This window comes from Balaenoptera acutorostrata, chromosome X, assembly GCF_949987535.1.
Source record: "Balaenoptera acutorostrata chromosome X, mBalAcu1.1, whole genome shotgun sequence".
NCBI lineage: Eukaryota > Metazoa > Chordata > Mammalia > Artiodactyla > Balaenopteridae > Balaenoptera > Balaenoptera acutorostrata.
The window spans coordinates 18884770-18901911 of record NC_080085.1 but is presented as its reverse complement, the minus strand read 5'-3'; the positions used below and the strand labels follow the sequence as shown (position 1 = coordinate 18901911).

The 17142-nt window shown below is 43.6% G+C and overlaps 1 protein-coding gene across 4 annotated transcripts in view; it reads right to left on the bottom strand.

The window, feature by feature from the left end:
• PHEX (phosphate regulating endopeptidase X-linked) overlaps positions 1-17142 on the bottom strand; it is a 195443-nt gene that overhangs the window by 92611 nt on the left and 85690 nt on the right. For all 4 annotated transcript variants that reach the window (XM_007174661.2, XM_057539099.1, XM_057539101.1 and 1 more), the window contains one exon: positions 15432-15533. In XM_007174661.2, coding sequence (XP_007174723.2) covers positions 15432-15533 — 102 coding nt within the window. The remainder of the gene's footprint in view (positions 1-15431; positions 15534-17142) is intronic.

Sequence of the window (17142 nt, the reverse complement as noted above, 5' to 3'; positions counted from 1 at the left end):
AAGCCCGCGCACCTAGAGCCCATGCTCCACGAAAAGAGAAGCCACCGCAAGAAGAAGCCTGCGCACCGCAACGAACAGTAGCCCCCGCTCACTGCAACTAGAGAAAGCCCACATGCAGCAACGAAGACCCAATGCAGCCAAAAATAAACAAAATAAAATAAATTTATTAAAAAAAAATGATATCTGACATGAGCTTGAGAATTCTCCAGCATAAAAGCAGGTGGGGTGGGGAAAAGATGAAATCAAAACAGCAAAGATTGCTCACTGGTGAGGCTGGGTAATAAGAACTTGTGGGTTTGTTATGTACACTTTCGTGTACATTTAAAAATTTCCATAACAACATGTTTTAAAATATTGAACAGAATGGCCATCATCAAAAAATCTACAAACAATAAATGCTGGAGAGGGTGTGGAGAAAAGGGAACCCTCTTGCACTGTTGGTGGGAATGTAAATTGATACAGCCACTATGGAGAACAGTATGGAGGTTCCTTAAAAAACTAAAAATAGAACTACCATATGACCCAGCAATCCCACTCCTGGGCATATACCCTGAGAAAACCATAATTCAAAAAGAGTCATGTACCACAATGTTCATTGCAGCTCTATTTACAATAGCCAGGACATGGAAGCAACCTAAGTGTCCATCGACAGATGAATGGATAAAGAAGATGTGGCACATATATACAATGGAATACTACTCAGCTATAAAAAGAGATGAAATTGAGTCATTTGTAGTGAGGTGGATGGACGTAGAGTCCGTCATACAGGGTGAATTAAGTCAGAAAGAGGAAAACAAATACCATACGCTAACACATATATATGGAATCCAAAAAAAAAAAAATGGTCATGAAGAACCTAGGGACAGGACGGGAATAAAGACGCAGACCTACTAGAGAATGGACTTGAGGACACGGGGAGGGGGAAGGGTAAGCTGGGAGGAAGTGAGAGAGTGGTATGCACATATATACACTACCAAACGTAAAACAGATAGCTAGTGGGAAGCAGCCGCATAGCACAGGGAGATCAGCTCGGTGCTTTGTGACCACCTAGAGGGGTGGGATAAGGAGTGTGGGAGGGAGACACAAGAGGGGAGAGATATGGGGGTATATGTATATGTATAGCTGATTCACTTTGTTATACAGCAGAAACTAACACACCATTGTAAAGCAATTATACTCCAATAAAGATGTTAAAAAAAAAAATTGAACAAAGTGAATGTTAACAAAAGTCCATTTTGTACCTCCACCCCAAAGAAACTAATGTAATTGGCATCAGCTTTTCTCTCCCAGTTTTAGGAGACTTTCATGAAGCATTACGTCATTTGGTGAGGAGAAATAAGAGGAAACTTGGGGAAAATGAACATGTCATCTTACTAATACTGAGCATTTGCTCTTTGCTAGTCACTGGACATACATTACATGTTTAAATCCTCCCAAACACTCTGTGAAAACAGTAGTATATTTGTTCTCATTTCATGGGTAAGGAAACTGAGGACCCCCAAAATGTGCATCTTGCCTATGTGCTTGGTGGAGCCGTGATTCTTACTAAGGTCTGCCCAGTGGCCAAAGAAGGGAAGCCATGTTGGATTCTGAGCACACAAGAGTGAACCAGCGACCCCAGTTCTTCCCTTACAGGGGTCAGTTCAATGCAGTAATCTGTATTTCGGGGGTACAGTTTTTTAGTTATAAATAAACACTATGATGCTATTTCAAAAGTTCAGAGAAGACAGGAAAGACCTCACTATCAGAAATTCTAAAATGGTTTGTTTTTCTCTTTCCAAGACTATAAGTGGGGAAATGGACTAAAAAGAATGAGAGGATGTACGTTACAACATGGATGAATCTAGAAGACATCATGCCAAGTGAAAGAAGCCAGACACAAAAGGTCACACTGTCTATGATTGCATTTATATGAAACAGCCAGAATAGGTGAATTCACAGACAGAAGGCAGGTTGGCGGTTGCCTGAAGCTGGGGGAAGGAAGGAAGGAATGAGGAGTGATGCTTAATGGTACGAAGCTTCCTTTAGGACAATGACAGTGCTCTGGGACTGGACAAAGGTGGCAGCTGCACAACACTGTAGAAGTAGGCAGCGCCGCTGAACTGTACATTTTATGTTATGTGAATTCTACCTCAATAAAAAAAGGAAAAAAGGAGGAGAAGCTAGGGGAGGAAAGAACTATGAAACAGAAATGGTAAAGATTTGAAAGCTTTTTGGAAGAAAGACTCAACAGGATTCGAGTGCTTCCAGTTGGCTGGGAAGTAAAATTGAGATGTCTGGTTTGGGAGTCTGAATAGCTGGCTATAACCCATGGAATAATGTAATCTCCAGTGAGGATAACACAGGACCTTAGAAAGAATGGGAACCCAAGGAATGTTCAATTCCCTCAAGTTCCCACTTTTTAAATAGAACAATAAATTAGAAAATCAAGGAACACCCTAAATATAGTGTAACTGGATCATATCAAGGCACTGCTAAATGTCTCATGATCTCCTTGCAGGCAAAATGGATAAATCGGATGACAGTTCCATGAAGTTGTTCAAAGTAGAATAACTGGACTAAAAATCCACTGGTTAGTAAGTTGCTAGGCATCTAACAAAAGACCTGTCACAGGGCAGGTTCTCCATAAATCTGCTCAATAGATAAATCTGGAAGGAATCTCCAAAGGATGAGCCAATAGGGAGATTCCAGTTCTACTGTGTGAGCATGCTCATTAATAACCCAGAAAAACAATCAAACCAAACAGTGGATTTATCTGGGACTTCCCTGGAAGTCCAGTGGTTAGGACTCAGTGCTTTCACTGCCATGGCCCCAGGTTCAATCCCTGGTTGGGGAACTAAGATCCTGCAAGCTGTGCGGCATGGACAAAAAAAAAAAAGTGGACTCATCAAATTATGAATGATATAAAGGTGGAGACACTGAATGACAGACTTGAGATTTTTAAAGGTCTTTTGAGATGCCATTCTATGGAATTAGTCCTAAATTTGGGGGGGAAGCAGTATGCACAAGATGTTTATCATAGTAATATCAAAAATAGCACAACCTAAATACCCAACTATGGAGAAATGATTAAGTAATCTCCTGTATAATCACGGGAAGACTACGTAATAACAGTGAAAATTCTTTTATAAAGACTATGTAGTAGGGACTTCCCTGGTGGTGCAGTGGTTAATAATCTGCCTGCCAATGCAGGGGACACGGGTTCGAGCCCTGGTCCGGGAAGATCCCAAATGCCACGGTGCAACTAAGCCCGTGCGCCACAACTACTGAGCCTGCGCTCTAGAGCCCGCAAGCCACAACTACTGAGCCTGCGCTCTAGAGCCCGCAAGCCACAACTACTGAGCCTGAGTGCCACAATTACTGAGCCCACATGCCTAGAGCTGGTGCTCCACAACAAGAGAAGCCACCGCAATGAGAAGCCTGCGCACCGCAACGAAGAGTAGCCCCTGCTCGCCGCAACTAGAGAAAGCCTGCACGCAGCAACAAAGACCTAATGCAGCCAAAAGTAAAAAAATAAATAAATTTATTTTAAAAAAAAAAGATTATGTAGTAAGAGGAGAAATGTTTAAAATATAAAAGAAAAAAGAAGGAATCAAGTTTATATATACAGGATTATTCAAGCCTACGTATAGGGGAAAAAACAAAGTAATACATCGAAATGTTTGCAGTGGTTATGTTTGGGTGATGGGACTAGTAATGATTTTTTTTCTTTCTACTTTTATACTCTGCCTTGGAGATTTTCTTTAATGAGCATAGATTTTTGTAGCAAAACTAATAAACACACAGGAGATCCAGAAACATATACTTTTTTAAAATCAGAGCCATGAGCAAAGCTAAATGGATTTTTATTAAGAATTAATGTGAAGTTCTGGGATGGGGGTTTAAACGAAATGCCAAGTTTACGACTGGAGCAACAGGGCTTACTGACAGTTCCTGTGGGATTAAAAAAAAGACCTAGAAATTAACTGACTGTAAATTCGTTATGAGCCAACAGTGACATGGCTGAGGAGAAAAGATAGCCATAATATAAACTTCGGATTTCTAAAATAATTTGTATGCAAAACAAAGGCAGTAATAATATTCCCATTGTGCTGTGTGAGTTGGACTATGTCTAGAATACTGTGTTCAGCTTTGAACTTGAGCTTTAAAAAAAGATGTTGAAAACCTGGAGAGCAGCCAGCAGGATGAGGCAACAGAACCGCAGCAGGAAAGCAGTGATTCCCACACTTTGGCGGCATCAGAATCACCCAGAGGGCTTATTAAAATGCAGATTCTTGGGTCTCCTCCCAGAGTTTCTAATTCTATAGATCTGGGATGGGGCCAAGAAGCTGCAGTTTTAGCTAGTTCCTAGGTGATGCCGATGCTGCTGGTCTGAGGGCCACACTTAGAGACCCACTGGCACTGCGGATGAAAGCACAGACTCTGAAACCAGACTGCCAGGGATTAAGTCCCAGCTCTTTCACCTACTGACTGTGTGACCTTGAGCAAGCCTGCTTGCCCTCTCTGTGCTACAGTTTTCTCATCTGTAAAATGAAACGATTTGACCAACCTCATACAGATATCATGGCATTGATGTAGTTAATATTTGTAAAGCATTTAGAACATCTAGCCTGGCATATAATGCTTGTTAATTTAATGAGGAACATTAGAGATGTTTTGTCTGAAATAGAAAAACATTTAAACATCTTCAAATACTGGAAGGACTTTTATGTGGAAGATATATTCTGCATAGTTCCTGGGGACAGACATGGAGTCAAGGGGTGGAAGTGACCAAGAAGGAGCCTTTGGATCTGTAACAAGAAGGGCTTTTTAGCAGCTGGAGCAACAATGGTGGGTGGCCTGGTTGGGTTGTGGGCGTCCCAGCACTCACTCAGGGCACTCCCCCGTGAGAGATGGTGAACAGGGGTTCCTGTAAGGAATTCCTGTAAGGGGTAAGGGAAGTAGTCACTTAATAAACATCAGCTAGTTCAAGCAATACAACCTTGGTGTAAGGGAGCTTTCACCGCTAATAACCCGGAGCTCTCAAAGTGCTGGCCTCAGACCAACAGCATCGCCAAGAACTTGTCAGATATGTAAATTCCCAGGCCCCACCTCAGAGCTACTGACTCAGAAGCTCTGGGGGGTGAGGCCTGGCAATCTATGTTTTAACAAGTCCTCCAGATGGTGCCAATGCACCTCGAGTATGAGAACCAATGACCTATAACACTGCCCAAAACAACATTTCCTTGAGGCTCTATGTAGAACACCGAAACTTGATTAAAGTAACCTCACTCCAACAAGGTATCAGGTATAATATGCCTCTGATAACTATGTGCAGCAAACTGCTACTTACACCAAATATTTGCTTTTGTATTTAAAAGGTATATCACAAAGATAACACTGAATTTGCTTAAAACAAGAAAATCCAAACTCCACAGAGAAAAGCAAGGTACCGCCCCTCCCATCACCCTCTCAGGAGGGGCTGCCCTGCAGGGGTGGGGCGGGGGTGATATATAAGGAGAAGGACAGTGTTCTGACAAAAAGCATCAAAGCACCTAAAGGCTAAGAGGGACCTCAGAGACTGTGGTCTTATGTCATCTACCTTCCTAGCCCAGAGGAAAACACAATGACCCAGACACACAGAACCTCCCTTAGCATCTCTCACCAGTCAGTGCGGCCAAAGTCTCCCCTCCTGCACAGGACAACAGTTTGGAAGAAACAGCTGAACACACTTGGAGAGGCTTTGTCACGCTCCAGGCGCTCTTCTAAATACCTGAAGTATATAACTCCTCATAAAAAATCTCTGACGTACATACTAATCTCACCATTTTACAGATGTGAAAACTGAGGGTCAGAAAGGTGAAGTAATTTCCAAAGGGTCATACAGCTAATAACTGGTAGACACTGGCTCTGAGCCTAGGCAGTCTTTCTCCAGAGTCTGTAAGCTTCTGTACTGTACTTCCTGTTGGGGTCAGTGAGGGAGAGGAGATACAAGTGTGAAGGCCACTACCTTGGCCTGTCTGTGCATGTGAGAGAGACGGAGAGACACAGAGCCAGAGAGTGCCAGCAAGCTCAAGATGGCGGCAAGGGTGAGCCAGAGATCCAGAGGGAGTGGCGGGGAGCCTGAAAGATGGTTCACATGCTATTTTGTCAGTCCCTGTGTGTTCCTAGGTGAGCGCTGGAGTGGATGCAGGAACTGGGGTGACTGCATTCTTAAGCACCTACACAAACAGGCTTGAATCTGTCACAGGCAAGGGCAGGACACAGTTTGACACAAGCCCTTCCCTTTCTTTTCTTCTACAAAGCAATTTAAAAGCAATACGTGAGATGAAGCAGAAGTGAAGGTACCAAGGGAAAGTGACAGCTGGATGCAAAGTTGTTGGGATTAATAAGTAAGGAAGAGCAAGAAGCCATGCTCACAGGCTGCAGGGACAAGGGCTGTGACAAGGAAGAGAGAGGTGGCAGAGTGGGCACCCCAAGTCGGGTGCCCTCACACAGGGTGTCTGGGCTCCTTACAGGCTTCCTCCTCTAGGACCCCAGCACCAGTCTGTGTCTCCATCCCGTTAAGACTTCCCCTCATCGTCTCAGAATCCGTATCGCCGCTGTGCTCTCCTAGCAGTGTGAAAACCCCTGTAGAAAAGGGACTGCAACTGACCATCTCTGAACATGCAGCTCCTAGCCTAGTACCTGGCACGCTGTTGGTTCTGGAAAAGTCTGTGGAATTGAATTTGCTGAAGCGGTGCTAGCATCAGATGCAGTGAAATGCGTTGTCACCTTAAGGAGAGGAAGGACGGGAAAAGTCACACCCCAGAGGCTGTGTCCTAGTTGGGGAGCCCCCAGGTACAGATCCGAGACAAGGACTGGAGTGCAAGCAGTTCATCTGGGATGTGAACGAGACACCAAACACTGGGAGGGGGCTGGGGAGGTGAGCAGAGAAAGACAGGCAGTCAGCAAAGGGTATCTTATGGAGACAGCTGTCAGTGTGAGCGACTAGAGCTTACCCCACTGGGGAAACTCCGGGAGCCTGGGCAGAACACACTCGAGGGAGGAGGGGGCTAGGGCAATCACTGGGTTGTGCTCACTTCCCGGACCTTTGGGCCCTCTGTGTGAGTGGCCTAGCACGCGCCAGTGGGAACAGAAAGCTGTTGGGGAAAATGCGGGTGCTGGCAGCTGAAGTCAGACAGGTGTGCAGTGAAATGGTGATGGCAAGGGCAGTTAGCGCCCCCCCACTCCGCTCACCGGGTCGGGGTGGTCCTGAAAATCTGCATCTCTAATGAGTCCCCAGGGAGGCTGCTGCTGCTGGTCTAGAAGCACACCCCGAGAACCACTGGGCTCAGACGTGGGCAGGACACCAACATGGTTGGTCCATGCTGGATACCTGGGGCAAATCCAACACCTAGGGCTGGGCAGAGCTTAAAGATAAAGGAAACCAGAATTACACCCCAAAATATGCCTCTCTGACATAAAAATTATTTTGAGCTGAAGGCAATTGAGAAGCAGTGGATACAAGAAAAGCTCCTGCTCTCCCCCAATTTGCCTAAAAGGACATAAATTTTCAAAGTTGTCCCTCCTCCCCTCTCTGTGAGGGAGGACAAAAGTGAATCACTGAGACAACTTTAGACCTTATAGGCCTGGAGACAGCAGCAGAGGAATCTACATAACAACTAACTAGCCTGTATCTACCACTAGTTTCCCATATATTTACATTCCCACCATCTGCCACTTTTGGAAGTCTAAAACTACTTTCCCTTTTTCTTCTTCTTTCTCTACAAATTTATTGTCCTTTGGTTTAGATGACATATAAGCCGGAGTTCTAAGCCACTTCTCTGAGTTACTCATTTCTCTGAGTTTCTCTCACATGTGTATGAGATATACATGTTAATGAACTTGTTTGCTTTTCTCTTGTTAATCTATCTTTTTTTACATGGACCCAAGTTAAGAACTTAGAAGGATGGAAGGAAAGGTTATTTTCCCTGCCCAACAGAGACAAAGCCAAAGAGGTGAGCTAAATTTCTGTTTGGCCCTCTGTAGGAAAACTCTTCCCACCTCGCCCAAAGCATGTGCCTGGGAGTCACATGCTCATGTTGATGGGACCATGAGACAGACTTCTTGGGAACCCTCTGTACCTGCTATGGCTAAGGTTAAGGCACTCACAGCATCCTGAGGACACTGCCTTCCTAGGAGTTCCATCAGGGTCTTTTTCTCTAGGGGTGGCCTGGCAAACAAAGGTCACGGAGCAAAGAGCACAAACAAATATTTTAGAAAGAATCCAGCTTTTGGCTACAGAGTCGAATCCAGCTGGGCACCAGCCAAGTTCCTCCTGATCTGCCACAGAGCTCACCAGCATAAGCCTGGTTCCCACCACCAGGGCAGCCAAAGGCAGTGCTGCATCCCTTCCTGCCAGGACTCACAATCATTACGTAGTGTAGTGACCTTGAGACCCTCCTACCCTGTTCTGGAAAAGGCAAATCTTCTAGAAGATACCCCCCAAAATAGTTTGTATCACCTTACACTCATTCAACAGCTACGATAGCCAGAAAAAATTAACAGGCCTCCTGTCCTTTGCTGCTTGTTTATAATAAGAGCATATGCTTGCAGGGAACATAGAATCCTAAACAAAAATTGGTGCTTATTTTACCATACTAAATTTCCAGTTCGAAACCTACACTGTTGGTTTCACAACACGAAACTACTCATGACCTCCTGAGAAATGAGAGGGGAAAGGCAGGGAGAGAGAGATAACAAATCTACCCTTCATTCACGGAAGCAGAGGCATCCTTGTTTATCTTTTACAGTAATCACCCTTAGCAAAGAGCACGACAAGGCCACATCCCCACGCTTCCATTCTGAGACTGGAGTAACCACCACAAAAGCCAGGGTGTTAGGCCTCAGCCCACTGCAGGCATCTGGACCCTCCCTGTTCAGGAGGCAGGTCACTAGGGAATGCTGAGGTCAATACCCCTTAGGAGGCACTGTAATTAGCTGCAGACCAGAGCCTGACTGTGAGAGAAAGGAAAGCTTCTCCCCCTCACAAATTGCAACATTTTTCCAGCTTTCCCAATGGGTTGCCAAGTGACTCAGCGCTGGCCCAGTGTGGGCACTCTTACTGATGAGAAATCTTCCGCCTGGGTGATATACTGCATACAACACGAGCCCTAAGAACAGTGCCAAGTCACACCAGAAGAGCAGGCAAATCATTCACCTCCACTTCAAATGCAGGCAAATCCTGTCTTAACGCAGGGGCTACTCAGTATGAGAAAGACAAAGCCCTAAGATAGTCAGAGATTTCCATCTAAGATTCAAGAAATTATTAGGCAGAGCCTCTCCTTTCTTGTTGACCATTAAAAGGCAATCAAATCAAGGACAGCCTAGAAAAAGGGCAAGAAAAAAAATAATTTTTCAAAAACAGCCCCATAGCAGAAAGCTGCATAAGAGCCTCCAGCTCTCTAAATGTCTTTGTGAGTGCTATGAGCTCCACCCAGAGGTCATTTCCAGATCTCCATGTTCATTTAATTTGGAAAAAGAAAACCCACATCTTCTGGGGTCCAGAGCCCGACTTGCCTTGGAGAACTGCCGGAAATTCTTAGACAACACTCCCTCTTTGTCACCTCTCATTAAAGGAACTGCTCTAAAGGAAGCCACTGACAAAGGATTAATCTCCAAAATATACAAGTTGCTCATGCAGCTCAATATCAAGAAAAACAAACAACCCAATCCAAAACTGGGCAGAAGACCTTAACAGACATTTCTCCAAAGAAGATATACAGATTGCCAACAAACACATGAAAGGATGCTCAACATCACTAATCATTAGAGAAATGCAAATCAAAACTACAATGGGGGACTTCCCTGGTGGCACAGTGGTTAAGAATCCGCCTCCCAATGCAGGGGACACGGGTTCAAGCCCTGGTGCAGGAAGATCCCACATGCCACGGAACAACTAAGCCCGTGTGCCACAACTACTGAGCCTGAGCCCTAGAGCCTGCGTGCCACAACTACTGAAGCCCGCGTGCCTAGAGCCCGTGCTCTGGAACGAGAGAAGCCACCGCAATGAGAAGCCCGCGCACTGCAACAAAGAGTAGCCCCCGCTCGTCGCAACCAGAGAAAACCCACGCACAGCAACGAAGACCCAACACAGCCAAAAATAAATTAATTTTAAAAAAGAAAAAAAAGCTACAATGAGGTATCACCTCACACCAGTCAGAATGGCCATCACCAAAAAATCTACAAACAACAAATGCTGGAGACGGTGTGGAGAAAAGGGAACCCTCCAACACTGTTGGTGGGAATGTAAATTGATACAGCCACTATGGAGAACAGTATGGAGGTTCCTTAGAAAACTAAAAATAGAACTACCATATGACCCAGCAATCCCACTCCTGGGCATATACCCTGAGAAAACCATAATTCAAAAAGAGTCATGTACCACAGTGTTCATGGCAGCTCTATTTACAATAGCCAGGACGTGGAAGCAACCTAAGTATCCATCGACAGATGAATGGATAAAGAAGATGTGGCACATATATACAATGGAATATTACTCAGCCATAAAAAGAAACGAAATTGAGTTATTTGTAGTGAGATGGATGGACCTAGAGCCGGTCATACAGAGTGAAGTAAGTCAGAAAGAGAAAATCAAATACCATATGCTAACACATATATATGGAATCTTAAAAAAAAAAAAATGGCTCTGAAGAACCTAGGGGCAGGACAGGAATAAAGACGCAGACGTAGAAAATGGATTTGAGGACACGGGGAGGGGGAAGGGTGAGCCGGGAGGAAGTGAGAGAGTGGCATGGACATATATACACTACCAAATGTAAAATAGATAGCTAGTGGGAAGCAGCCGCATAGCACAGGGAGATCAGCTCAGTGCTTTGTGACCACCTAGAGGGGTGGGATAGGGAGGGTGGGAGAGAGACGCAAGAGGGAGGGGATATGGAGATATATGTATACGTATAGCTGATTCACTTTGTTATACAGCAGAAACTAACACAACATTGTAAAGCAATTATACTCCAATAAAGATGTTAAAAAAATTAAATTTAAAAAAAAAAAAAAGGAACTGCTCTGAAGTCTGAAATTCAAGATATACTCAGGGAACCTGGTGACATCCAGCAGGACAACTACCTTTGATATTTGCACCTGTCGAGGAACTAGTTTGAGTTCCTGGCAGGTTGAACTCAGCTCAACGACAGTGGAGCGTTCAAAGAGTACTTTTAGAAGAAAAAGTGAGGGCTCTCCTTGAAAAAAATTACAAGACTGGAGAGCAACTCAGGGGGCAAACAAGAATGTGTCTAACATTAGAAGGACTGGGAATAATCCTCCTTCAGGAAGGACCCATGGCTACTTGCCTAGAAGGCCCAACTGAAAAGCACCCACTCCCTTATGCAACCCAGAAGATCCCCCTAAGGCAATCACCAGCCATAATTTTTTAAAAAATGACTAGGGTCCCCAGAGCATTCCCCTGGTATCCATCCATTCATAACACGCACATACCACTCACCACTCCACCCCACCCTCCACGCCGGTGGCCCTCAGTCCACAAGGGGTCAGGCTAGGATCAAGAGCCCCCAGTGTGCTGGGCTCTCAACTGCCCAGTGCAAGACATGCTCTGTTCTGGATATCATAAGCTAGCCCAGCAAATAAATGAAGCATTCAAACAACAACAACAGTATGTTGATGCACAAAGTTTCACCTACCATCTGGAGAGCTTCTCATCACAGCCCGCATGCTCCTGCCTTCAACAGCTTGTGCCTTACATGACTTAAGACAGCTCTGACAGGTTCTCAAAGGGGGAAAAAATCAAACTTACCCTCTGTCTTCCTCCAACACCACCCCCCCCCACCCCCGCCACTGCCACCCAAGTTCTTTCCTCACTATGAAACACTGAACAGTCTTTTCGTGTCTACTCACAAAAATATCGAGGGCAATGCTTATCCACCTTGGGAGTATTAAAGCTCTAGAAAATATCTGTGCTAAACCTCTGCACATTCTCCATTAAACAAGGCTAAATAAGCATTCCCAGAATGTTGACCTCTTTTCTTCTTTAATAGACTTTTTTAGAGCAGTTTTAGGGTCACAGCAAAATTGAGCAGAAAGTACAGAGTTCCTATATAATCCCGGCCCCCACTCATGCACAACCTCCCCCATTATCAACATCCCCCACCAGAGTGGGACATTTGTTACAATCGATGAACCTGCATTGACACATCATTATCACCCAGAGTCCATAGTTTACATTATGGTTCACTCTCAGTGCTGCACGTTCTATAGGTTTGGACAAGTGTATAATGATATGTATCCACCATTATGGTATCATACAGAGTAGTTTCCCTGCTCTGAAAACCCTCTCCCTCTTTGTTCCTTGACCATAATGCAAAAAATTTTGTGCTCAGCATGACTCAGTATGACTCTAAGCAGAGGTCCCGAAGCCTGCCTAAGGATAAGAATCACCAAGGAGACTGGTTAAAATCACAGATGTTCAGACTGCACCCTCAATCCACTAAATCAGACCTTGCTAGGGAGGAGCCCAGAAAGCTAGACACAGTCCAGGCACCCCAGGTGATTGCTATCATCAGTAAGTTTCAAAAATGCCTCTCTAAAGAAGAAATGCTCCTAAGTTCAGTTCCCAGCTGAAGAGCAGCATCCATTAAGAATGTAGCAGGCCACAGCAATCAGAGAAGAAAAAGAAATAAAAGAAATCCAAATCGGAAAAGAAGAAGTAAAACTGTCACTGTTTGCAGATGATATGATACTATACATAGAGAATCCTAAAGATGCTACCTTAAAACTACTAGAGCTAATCAAGGAATTTGGTAAAGTAGCAGGATATAAAATTAAGGCACATAAATCTCTTGTATTCCTACTTAATAAAAATTCCTAATTAAAAATTAAACAGATGGAGAGATATACCATGTTCTTGGATTGGAAGAATCAACACTGTGAAAATGACTATACTACCGAAAGCAATCTACAGATTCAATGCAATCCCTATCAAACTACCAATGGCATTTTTCACAGAACAAGAACAAAAAATTTCACAATTTGTATGGAAACACAAAAGACCCTGAATAGCCAAAGCAATCTTGAGAAAGAAAAAGGGAGCTGGAGGAATCAGGCTCCCTGACTTCAGACTATACTACAAAGCTACAGTAATCAAGACAGTATGGTACCGGCACAATAACAGAAATATTGATCAATGGAACAGGATAGAAAGCCCAGAAATAAAGCCACACACATATGGTCACCTTATCTTTGAAAAAGGAGGCAAGAATATACAATGGAGAAAAGACAGCCTCTTCAATAAGTGGTGCTGGGAAAACCAGACAGCTACATGTAAAAGAATGAAATTAGAACACTCCCTGACTCCATACACAAAAATAAACTCAAAATGGATTAAAGACCTAAATGTAAGGCCAGACACTATCAAACTCTTAGAGGAAAACATAGGCAGAACACTCTACGACATTCATCACAGGAAGATCCTTTTTGACCCAACTCCTAGAGAAATGGAAATAAAAACAAAAAAAAAAAACAAATGGACTGAATGAAACTTAAAAGCTTTTGCACAGCAAAGGAAAACATAAACAAGACCAAAAGATAACCCTCAGAATGGGAGAAAATATTTGCAAACAAAGCAACTGACAAAGGATTAATCTCCAAAATATACAGGCAGCTCATGCAGCTCAATATCAAAAAGAAAAAAACAACCCAATCCAAAAATGGGCAGAAGACCTAAATAGACATTTCTCCAAAGAAGATATACAGATTGCCAACAAACACATGAAAGAATGCTCAACATCACTAATCACTAGAGAAATGCAAATCAAAACTACAATGAGATATCACCTCACACCAGTCAGAATGGCCATCATCAAAAAATCTACAAACAATAAATGGTGGAGAGGGTGTGGAGAAAAGGGAACCCTCTCTTGCACTGTTGGTGGGAATATAAATTGATACAGCCACTATGGAGAACAGTATGGAGGTTCCTTAAAAAACTAAAAATAGAACTACCATACGACCCAGCAATCCCACTACTGGGCATATACCCTGAGAAAACCATAATTCAGAAAGAGTCATGTACCAAAATGTTCATTGCAGCTCTATTTACAATAGCCAGGACATGGAAGCAACCTAAGTGTCCACTGACAGACGAATGGATAAAGAAGATGTGGCACATATATACAATGGAATATCACTCAGCCATAAAAAGAAACGAAATTGAGTTATTTGTAGTGAGGTGGATGGACCTAGAGTCCGTCATACAGAGTGAAGTAAGTCAGAAAGAGAAAAACAAATACCGTATACTAACACATATATATAGAATCTAAAAAAAAAAAAAAAGGTTCTGAAGAACCTAGGGGCAGGACAGGAATAAAGACGCAGACGTAGAAAATGGATTTGAGGACATGGGGAGGGGGAAGGGTGAGCCGGGAGGAAGTGAGAGAGTGGCATGGACATATATACACTACCAAATGTAAAATAGATAGCTAGTGGGAAGCAGCCGCATAGCACAGGGAGATCAGCTCAGTGCTTTGTGACCACCTAGAGGGGTGGGATAGGGAGTGTGGGAGAGAGATGCAAGAGAGAGGAGATATGGGGATATATGTTTATGTATAGCTGATTCACTTCGTTATACAGCCGAAACTAACACACCATTGTAAAGCAATTATACTCCAATAAAGATGTTAAAAAGAAAAAAAAAAAAGAATGTAGCAGGCGTTTCCCACCCATGCAAGCTCCAGCTCCATCAGAATACCTAGAATTCAAGATGGGTCCCATTCTTTATTTCTAAACAGCAAGGCTGCTAATACTTTTCTTACTTATCCCCTTATCTTGTTGCCAGAAAGTTTTACAAGGCCTAGCAAGTGTCCGCTTCTATTAGGAAATGTTTTTGTATTCCTACGCAATGGTCTACTATTGGTCTACAGTTTATAAGCACGCTATTTGGATCATTTGTACAAAATGATGGGTTAGGACGTAGATCTGCTTGGTTACAGTAGAGGATTTGCCTGAGGACATTAGCACACATCGTGCACGGAGCAGGACACACAGCTAATATGGGTTTTTCTTCTTTGTGCCTTGAGGGCTCTTCTGCCTGCTGCTCCCCCTGGCTCCCCACTGCTCTGCATTCTGCCATAGCCAATGATGGTTTAATGGCAAAATTCGCTGGGCAGCAAGCCATGTGGCTCTTACAGACGGCAATTAGGAGAGAAGGAAAGGCTGAATTACAAGGTGTTTGAAAACGCAGTTTGAAAAAGTCAGATCTTATTTTCTCTTACCTCCTGGTAATAGAATCTCTGTATTCATCCCAAAACAGACACCTAACTCTGGGGTCATTTGAAGTCAACAGCTCAGTCAATATAAAAATCCACTACACAGTCAATGGGGAGCATGAAAATCCATTAAACCAGAAGTCATTTTTTTTCATCAAAAGGAATCCTTACCTTTTCTTTGGCTTTCCTTTTTGTCCCTGCATCCATCCACTCATTTTCTTTCTCCAGCATGTCAGTAAAGGCCCATCGAACACCCTCAATCAATTCCTCCATCTATAAGGAAATACCCAAAGAAGCAGGTCAAAACCAAGAAGCTTCAGACAAGCTTTTCTGGGCCACGATAAATAGTCCAATGCTAAACACAGTGGGGAAGAGGCTCCTTTAAGCTTGACTCCATGCTCTGGCAGCATTTCTTTTCCCAGGAAAATGCCTTTTCCCCCCATTGCTAGAAGAAAACTAACCATTTCTTTCCTTGAGAACAATGTGATGGCCCAGTTGTAAAAGGATTACAGGAGGAAAGGAATTCGCCATAGGCTATGACTAATAACTTACCCGTAGCTACTGAATTAGTGCACCCATATCAGTGTTGCAGCAACTAATTTCAATAGGTTAATAAGGGCTTGAGAGAAAAAAGCAAAGGCATGGGCTGTGTACTTCAGACAGGTATTGCAGAAGAAAGTGAGTGAACAGTTGAAAAAGATACTGTTAACAGAGAAACAGGCAGGGAGAGCCAGCACCCTAGACACTTCTCAATATGAATCACTTATGTCAAGACCCCAGTTGTCTCCAAATTAGTGCCAGTGGTTAAACCAAATGCGTGGCTGTTCTCTGTCATCTTCCTACTCCCCTCTCTCCCCTCTGACAGCTCAGAAAAGTCTTATGCTATTTCAAGTCTAAAATGGTTAGGTCTCAAGGGGACTGCTACAGAAACACTGTCTTCTGAAAGCCCTGTTTCAAAGTGTTCCAAGAGTAAGACCACACCTACAGTGATGATGTGTTTGCCCTGGCTTTTCTTCCAGCACCTGTGGGTCAGCAGAGAGGACTGGGGGAGAGAGATGCTAACACTTAACTTCAGCAGCCCACGTGGAGCAGTCTGGGGAGGCCCTGCTTGTCTATGGGTGCAAACCAATCGAAATTCCATTCTCCTACACAGATGCTTCATTTTTCCTAATAGGACACTCAAGAAAGAATATAATACTAGGCTTGGCACCAGAATGAAAATTTTCATTTGAAATTATGGAGTTGTAAATCCATTTTTAGCATTAATTCTAGAAGGAAAGAAATTTAGATGTTTCCTTGGTTCTATAATGAATTGTCAGCACAAAGCTCAAAATAGATTTTTTTCTGTTTAATAAGTTTTCAGCTATGTTTTCAGTTCAATAACAGTTGTAAGGGAATAAGAGCTGGAAATCAGTGGGCTGGGTTCCATTGTATGTAAATAAGAACAAACAGCAGATGGAGGCGGGGGTACTTCACAGCTACTTCTTCCTAACTTAGTAAAAACATTAAGAGAAAAGAAATCTCAACTTGAGATTGGGGCATGATAAAGGCATGAAATGACAGAAGAGCAAAGGTCCTTTAAAATCATTAAGTCACTGGTTCTCAACCTTGTCTGTACACTGGGGTCTCTGGTTGGGGGGTGGCGGGAGGAGCTTTAAACAATGCTGATGTCATTGTGGCAGAGTGAGGCCTGAGCACTGGGAGGTTTCAAAGCCCCTCCAGGTGATTCTAACGTGCAGCCAGGATGAAGACTCACTGGTGTAGGGAAGCCACTTATTTTACACATAAGGAAATTAGGAGTCAAGAGAGTCCATGATCAGGACTTTCCTGGCGATCCAGTGGCTAAGACTCTGCACTCCCAATGCAGGGGGCCTGGGTTCGA